General features: G+C 31.4%; 1 protein-coding gene across 1 annotated transcript in view; it reads right to left on the bottom strand.

Moving 5' to 3' along the window:
• Nucleotides 1–679: 679 nt before the first annotated feature.
• LOC121375346 (ubiquitin-like protein 3) overlaps nucleotides 680–9,413 on the bottom strand; it is a 41,000-nt gene continuing 32,266 nt past the window's right edge. Inside the window, exon 5 of the mRNA XM_041502756.1 lies at nucleotides 680–9,110. Coding sequence (XP_041358690.1) covers nucleotides 9,049–9,110 — 62 coding nt within the window. The 3' untranslated portion in view covers nucleotides 680–9,048. The remainder of the gene's footprint in view (nucleotides 9,111–9,413) is intronic.

Here is a 9,413-nt window from a genome sequence, read left to right as displayed (position 1 = left end):
TCGTTTAATAACCTATAAGTATGTGATGCGTACATATGGAAGTGCTTCAAATGATTTCAATATAAACTGTTGTTTACGGACCACGCACTATATACATTTGGATTCCTCGCTTTAATCCACTAATTGAAGGTGTTCCACCAATTATATTAAAAACACATTTTAGTATTATCGTACATAAGATGTCTGCAGTATTAACGCAAAAGGCAGACTCACTGAACTAAATCCCTTCCAACCAAAATGTTCAGTGCAAGCCTTGTAAACACAATGATTAGAAATAAAACAAGAAAAGAAAGAACACAAGTAAATTAGAATAAAGAATCAAACAAAAACCCAACATGGTCAAACCCATAAAAAACACTTTTTGTTCAACACATACTCGAGCCTGCACACACACATATACACACATCGTTTTATACCCAGGAATCCATTTTCGTAATTTCTAATTTCAGTAATTAAATTGGAGGAAACGTTATTAATATTGTACTAAAGTAAGAGCCTTATATTTTTTTTAATTATTATTATTTATGACGGATTTTATGTCCAATGGAAATGATCAGCATTAACTGGGTCATGTGCGTACTATTATTTACGCGCCTATATCCACACTAGGTTCAGGCACATTGGGTCTTGTAATAATTTTATTAAATTCATTAATTAATTTATAAAAACAAAAACAAACTTGATTTATACTCTTTTATCATTCAATGATATACTTAACAAAACTGACGACTGTGAATTTATAACAAAGACATGAAGGGAGTATAGGTGTTAAATTTACAGAAATGTACAGAAAACACTTTCAGTATGAACCATAGCAATATTATCTACACAGAAGGTAGTAACGTAGCTTGTAGAAGCACATCTATTAGAATAAAAACAATACGAGGATACACGAAAAAAGAAAAGAAACAAGAATTATATTTTTTAAAATCAAGGGAAATATATTCCAGGTACAGTAATATTTCTGTTTACTCGTCACAGATGGTTTATAGACATTACACATTCATATACTGGCCACCAGAGCATTATACCGACATCTTTATTAATTATACCTATAAAATATACTGAGAGGCATAAATAACGCAATGGGTATTTCACTGAATAATCTCTTATAGAAATGTCAAATCATATATATTGAGTATGCGGACAACTGACATACTGGTAACAACTGTAAGTGAAAGAGGATTTTGTTCAAATTATTAAAAAAAGGAATAAAATGAGTTTTCATCAAAAAACATAACTTGGGTATTTATTGCAACAACACAGCATTGCATATGAAAATGTTTTTGCATGTGCATTGCCTGCTCTCGTCTCCCTATAAAAGCAAACATTGTTTGTATTTTCTTTTTTTTTATTATGTTAATGTTAAAAAATTGCTGTTTTATTGCCAAAAAACCAAGTTTTTTGTTTTGTTTAAAACCACATTTTATTTTTAAAAATTCCGAATTTGAACATTCTTTCACTTACAGTTGTTACCAATATGTCATTTATCTGCATGCCTAATATAAATGACATAATATTTCTATAAGAAAATATAGCGAAATACCCATTGTGTTATTTATGCCTCTTAGTATATATGATCAGTAACAGCCTACAAATCAGATGATCAATACCAATGGTGGTATGAGCATGTTTACCAGAAAAATAAGACTGAATGCCTGCAGGAAAAAGACATAAAAATCTCATTTGAAATAGCCAGAATAATTTTTCAAACATTCTCAAAATATAATTGGATTCTATAAAATACCATCTAGTTTTGTTGTTTTTTAAATTTATTTTGTATTACACAAAATGTAGTAGTTTATGTACACACTGATATGTTTTGTAAACAACTTTATTCTTGGAACATATATTCATATGAAGACAACCCCCATTTTCATCCCCCGTCAGTGGATATCATTATGGTAATCAAAACACTGGCTTCCAAACATGCACTTCAGAGTGCAAAAATATTCATCCAAAAAATATTTAAAGTTTAAAATCCATGTATATTTACCCCAAAATAAACAAGTTAATGGTTATGAAAGCAATCCCTAGAATTGTCTTCTTTTAACGCATGCCAAGTCTATGGAATAGATGCTTATGGATCTCAATCAACTTCACATTCCATTTCTTTCTACTCATTAAAAAAATAATTATCTACCTTTTCTTTACAATTGCATGCACACAATCAAACAGTGGACAATTTAATTCAGACATTCAGGTAGACAGATGGACCAATACGGTGTAGTCCCCAACCAGTTGTGTTGGAAAGGGACTAATAAAGTACAGAAGTGGTTGGTGCATATTTTTAAAGGCATTTTATTGTATGGAGATATTATTTGGACAAACACCAATTCATGTATGACAAACAGCTAACAATACATACTTTACAAACTAAAGGGCTGATTGGTATACTACTTAACCTACAAGTTTATAAAGAAAACAATTGGGCAAGGAAAAAACAAATGAAAAAAAAAGAAGAAAGAATGAAAAAAGGTTAACTGAGACAGATTTACTCCAAATAATCAGAAGTTCAAGTAGCAGTATAAGCTAGAAATAAAAATTAAACAAATATCAAAAATACAAATTAATGGATTGGGGAAACAGATCACATTGAACAATTTATTTCAGTAAGGCAATAAAAAGTGACATTTTTATCTCGACGGGATGAACTACACGTGTAACTACATCAACCACAACATCCATTGACCTGCTGGGTATTTAACATCCTGATTAACACAGGTTCTATCAGCAACCAGACTGCTGTGTATAAACAGGGGATACCATTACAGAATACTGTATGTACATCAATATTCAACTACACAGATTTCATAAATATCTTAAAAAGGTTGCACAAGAAACCAATGAAAAACAACACAAGGAATGAATGTGATCGGACAGAATTGAGAACTCTTCAAGTTTTGTTTGTTATGTTATTACTTTTATTTATCTTATTCCATGTATATCGTAATGTGAATTTGATCAAAAACATGTTTAAGAAGTCTTTATGTACTTAGCTCCCACCCCTACCCTCATTGACAAAACACAATCAAAGTGAGTGTAAAACCTACCTGAATACAATCCAGTGTTTAGTGTTAAAATACATACACCTACAATTAGATAGCAATTACGAGTTTTTCTCTGATTCATTTACTATTACATATTAATTACTGCCCGAGGTATCGTGATCTTTTACAGCTTAATAGCGCATGCAGCTGGTATAGATGGAGTGGAGTCAAAATGTGTTTGAAAAAAACCAACTGATTAACTTTCACACACTGTATATATTCACCCTCGCCCATAAAAAAGATATTGATGGTTTCTACAGTGGTTTTGAGGTGGCCTTGTTTAACATATATGCAGAAAGAAGAAATGAGATGTGCTCTTTATGGATAGGTGGATAATATAAAGAGTTGTCTTGCAACTGCCTTTCAGCACACAAATTAAATACCAATATATAACAAAACAAAACACTTTAGCAATTTGGTACTACTTTAAGTTATACTCAATGATATGACAGTTATGCATTTTATTTTCAATTAAAATAATCTGTTACTTACACCTGTACTGACAGGCGATGCTTCAATTAATTCCAGTGTCTGCTTTCACTTTGAAAGTCACAAGTTTTCTTTTATATACTGTAAACCGGGTGAACAAAACGTGCATATTAACTTTGTGTTATTCGCAGTGAACCTCAAGTGACAAGACTGATATGCACGCATTATTTTCCAGGTTATAGCGACTTCATGAAGATGTGTATTCACAAGAGAAAAAAAAGTTGCAATATTATTCCAGTTTACAATAAGCACATTTACCAAACTGCTAAACCTTTTTTGTCTTTGTATATATGTAGATCATGTTTTGATTTCCCTTTGCAATACTACGAAAACCACACTAGAATGACATAGGTAGTTTCACACACAAAAGAAATCAACAGGTGTACACACACACACGTTTGACTTGCTGCTGGAGAAAATCTTACAGTAGATCACTTACAGGTCATCTACTGTGCACAACCCGAGACAAACTTAACATATTACAACAGTGGAAAACACCCAACAGACAGAAATACTGGTCGTCTCAAAACATATTGTCATGGTTGCAAAAGCTGACCATTCAATTTGTAAAACACTCAGTAAAACACAGGAGTATGCCATGTTCTATACACCTGTAGTCAACTTTTTAGATGATGACAATTAATAGTGATTTTTTTTTTCTTTTTTGCTTCCTTTGCTTCTACTGTATAAATTATCACCATCGTTTAACACTCAAAATATTTAGTTATATGCAAATGCTTAATTATATATATATACATCTGAAAATAAATTAACAAAACAAATATAAGTGAAAGATAGTTAGGTGTCAATAATCTGGCTAAGTAATTTTCAGCTAAGACTTGCAAAAAGTAAATATTGCTTAATAAAACTAAAATCTTCAGTATCAAGAGAACCTGGTAAGCAAGATTAATGAACTGCAAACAACTAGCACTCTATTACGTTTTCCAATATTTTAAAACGGGTTACTGTAAGAAGTTTATTCTAACTTGGGGAACACATGAGGACAATCTCCACTCTCATATGCACTGTATATCCAGATTTTGGTTAAATTTCCTCTTAATCAGTGTTCCAATCTTTATCATAAAGAAATTGTTTGTGATTGCAAAATCATTGATAATATGTTATTCTATTAGGAGAACAATCTGATATTGCTTGATAGACACTGAAGTAAACATATTATATTGAAAGTTGATGTCTATTGTATTATATACAATTTTAACTGGTCTTGCGCATGTCACAAACTTGAAATTAAAACTCTAAATTCATTCAGTTAGAATAAAACATGACATTATTTCATGTTCATACATTACCGGTAAAAATTGCATATAAAGTTGTATGCGAGTCATGTGACTTTTTTTTTGGGGGGGGGGGGGGGGGGGGGGGGGGGGTGTGTGTTAACGTATAGGTTTATGAACAATAATATTGTCATGGACAGACAAAAATTAATTTTGCCATTTGGTTCTTTCTTGCAAATTGGCATATTGAAAAAAAAATATTAAAATTAAATAATACAGCCTAAGAGATTAAACATAAAAAAAGAAAAGAAAAATATATAGTAATCAACCCATTACTTTAAGCAATGCTTTTTCTTCTATGTCAATGTATAATGCAATCTAAATTTATTTTGATTATGTATGAAACCATGGATATTTCCATGAACACTTGGAAAAATATGTACACCAGTTTTATTAATATATACAAATTAAAATGTGCATACATGTATGCTTGTCAAATGTAAAACAAGTTTTCTTCCATGTACGATATGACATACTAATTTTATACAGTTTCTAGTCAAGCAAATAACAATAAATTACATACTGTAACATCAAGTACTAAGTATCATGTTATGTACACTGGTGGTCCAACAGCCAGAAAATGTGTAAAGAGAATCACTTTTAAATGCACATTTAGTAGGTAAATGGTGTACGTGAATTTGATCAAAGACTGAAATATTCACCTCTGTCACCGCACTAATTAAATGTAAAACATTTGCCATGAGAAAACATCTGTAAAAACTATTTAAAAAGATTACAACTCCAAGTCTGACATCAATATGATATTATCATGTTGGTGAGTGTTTTTAGTGTTAGTGATTTCAAGGCAAATACTTGTAAACACAATGTCTTTATTACAAACTAACCATTCACACATCTGTTTATGACATTCATTATTTTAACTGCCTTAATTTCATTACACATGTCCACAAATACATGCTAATTGTTGTTTTACTTGATCTGGACAATTTACAAATACACAAGGGAAATAGTCTGAAGCAAGATTTGAATTGGTGACATCATAATTTGTAATATAGCTAGTGACTACTGCAATAACATGAAAACAAATTCTTCAAGATTCAATTAATTACTGCAATGTGCACATTAATTATTAGAAACTGAAAATAACTACTCATCCAATAAGGAAATTTCATTATACTAATAATATGTGATAACAATTTCTGACATGCAGTATAATTAAAAATATAAAACAAATTAAAAGTAGAGAGAAAAGGGGGTGCAGGATATCTATTCATAGAATGCTATTAACAAAATCTTATTTGTTTATTTAAAAAAAAAAGTTGTTTAAAAAAGCTTTTTATCAAGTAATTAATTTTAACGGTCAATTTGTATAGCGTACCATTCTGTGTCAAGATACACACACACACACACATGCAGATTTGTATACGTATATATATATATATACACCAAACCATACCGTACATGTAAACATGTAAGTAATACAATACGGACCACTACACCAATATCAATAAAAGACACTTCCATCTAGACACAGGAGGTTAGATTTTTTGCAGGGCAGAATTCTATTGTGGTTTGATCATACAAGTATGTGCTCGACTGTGCAATGAGTCAATTTTGTTTGTAACCATTTATACAAATTAAAATCATAACAATTGAAAAACAAGCATGCAGTCTAGTTTTTGCCTTCAGTGGTTTGCACATTCAGTATTGTATTTCTTTTAAAAACATGCACACCCGAAATTTATCCATGAAGTCAACGTTATACTAATGCTATACACTTTAAAAAATATTTCTAGTTTTCCTTTCAGCAAGAAAACTGGTATGAATGAAACATTTCCACATACCGGTATATAAGACTTTGGAACATATATACATGTACATAAGAATTTGGAAACAACTCATTGTATTTCAACACATTTAGGAAAACAATTTAAATTAAAATAAACTTGCATGTTTAGGATATACCTCATCCATTTTAAATTTAGCCTCAATTTATTGTCAAAAATACATTAAAAAAAATTTAACATCTTAATAGTAGCTGAAATGAGCGGGTAACTGGATGGCTGCATAATGCTTCCAACACTGTGCCCCTTTTACAACCCACTGGACAACCTCTTTGATATGTATCTATCACCCCAAGCACCCTAACACATATACCAGTGTTAACTGCATTAAATGATGACTACATTTATGGATCTTACTTTAATGAGTTTTATGTTTAATTAGTTAATTATTTGCACATTAAACTAAGTAGCCAACATATAATGGTATGTTAAGGTGAGTTTAAAAACAAACTACTATCAGCAAGTAATAGATAATGGAATAATCTCCGAATATATTCTTTACCTACAGTACTTTTTTTTTTTTTTTTTTTTAACAATGTGTCGCATAATTATGGAATATGCTAAAATGTGACAACAATTACCTTGCCACCAATAGTGCAATATCCTACATTATTTTCAATCTTAGTAAACGTCCATGGTTATTTAAGAATATAAACACTGACCTCCGAATATTGTGAGAACAATCGTTTCGTTGACGCGTATCTAATTTTGCATAACCTATTTTGGATCACCATTTACTTGAATATAACGGGTTACGCAAAAATATTACCTGAATTTATTTCTGCATAACCGATAAATGGGTCACGCAGATTTTCAATTCTCAGAAGCCTGAAATACTGTCAAAAAGCATAATATAAAGAGCCAATTATTTCATATTTCAGTTTGAGATCACACATGATTTGATAGCCGCCTATAAACTATTTTTAAACAGATGTATTATTTCTATTTCAATTTAAAAAAGAAAAGAAAAAAAAGATACATCTTTTTAATTAATTTTACACCAAATTAATTATTATGAAACTTGGTATTTGTTTCCGAAGCATGATTTCAAAGAAAAAGACTGTCATTTAAACATACAGGCTATTTTCATTCTTGTGATATTCATCAATTGTTTATGATTATTAATAGCTGTCAGTTTTAAGTTTGTACATCATATCATTTATTCTGCAACTGAATTTAGGAAGTGTAATTGTTCTAAACGAATAAAAAAGCCAGTTGAACGAAGGCAAGTAGCCTCTTTGTTATACACCAACCATGTGCAGCTTTCTGGCATCAAGATCAACAAGAAACATACAATCACAGTGCATGCTACCATCGAGCTTGACAACCTTCAAACAGTCACAATAAGATACATGTATCTGTGGTGTGTGTGGTACATGCCTGACGTAGTAATTAGAAAAGTGCAATAGAAAAAGACAGAAAAACACTAGCACTCGAGCAACACACACACACATAACGTCATCACACATGTGTACCTGCAGACTGATTTACAATTACATAACATTTTAACAATGTTCTACCAGTGCTGTACAGTCAATGTATAGATTTACCCCCACCCCCCCCCCCCAAAAAAAAAAAAAAAAAAAAAAAATTCAAGTCGCATTTCACCGTGAAGATTTAAAGAGTAAAATTATAGTAATAAAAGCTAGTAAAAGATATTATTCAATAAAGAATCACATCATTCTAAATATATATGTACATTCCCATTACAGAATGTTGTGTACTAGACTAATAAAGCTCACAGGGGACTTGCTCCTGTGGTATAACGAAGAAGTGAGTTTTGTGAAGAGAATACATAAAGACAAGATCAAGTCTGGTTTGGTAATTTTTACACGCCACTAGCCGTGACTCCAGATCTCTTCACTAGACTGCTCTACATGAAAGACACAATAGCTTCTATTCCCCAGTCGACTGTCAATTATCTCCTCTTCATCCAGTCCAACACGAACCTCCATCCTCAATTTCATGATGATTTTTTTTTCATATTAATTTTTTTTAAATTTTAAATTTGCCATTCTCTTCATGTTTGATTTACATGCTTCCACAGCTTGCATAATTATCTTGTTTAAAACAGAATTAGAACAGAAACCACTAGCAACCCAATGGTGTGGCCAGTTTTGCAATTTTGCAAACACACACAACTTGAAATGATTTTAACATTTCATTCTAAATGAAATAAATTACACTAGAACGGTGAGCACTGGCATTGCATACATAGACACATCAGATCTCATCCCCGTGTAGTATTTGCAGAACTGGTGAGAATAGTAGTGCATCACGTGTTTCACATAATAAAATACGGCTGTAGTTAGCTTGTGTTCAACAATACTGCACAATATACAGGTTTTGAAGCGAAGATTGAGAAAATGTCTTGTCAGTCGCACTGGCAATGTAACCTACTACATTGTGCTATAGAATCGCACAGCAATTGCTACACCCACTTTCTCCACTCTTGTCCTTTTTCAGCTGACCTGCAAAACAAAAATTTAAGAATTCACTCAGTAAAATTATAAAATGGCATCTACATCATTAAAAATGTGAAATTCACTGCAATTAAACATAAAACGTTTAAAAAAAACCTGTAAAAAGACAAAGTTTAATGTGGAGATATAAAAAAAAAATGGTGGTGGTGGTAGTAAAAATTTAAAAATGCTGGTACGAGCTTACCATATACTAAATCATACTAACTGAGGCACAGGCACTACATGGTTAGAGAATGGCTGACTGCATGGGGGGGAAGCAGTTTTTTTTTTTTTTAAAAGAACCACTGGTTT

The sequence above is a fragment of the Gigantopelta aegis genome, chromosome 6 (assembly GCF_016097555.1).
Source record: "Gigantopelta aegis isolate Gae_Host chromosome 6, Gae_host_genome, whole genome shotgun sequence".
In the NCBI taxonomy this organism is placed as follows: domain Eukaryota; kingdom Metazoa; phylum Mollusca; class Gastropoda; order Neomphalida; family Peltospiridae; genus Gigantopelta; species Gigantopelta aegis.
The sequence above is the reverse complement of the archived record's forward strand: the minus strand, read 5'-3'. Positions and strand labels throughout refer to the sequence as shown.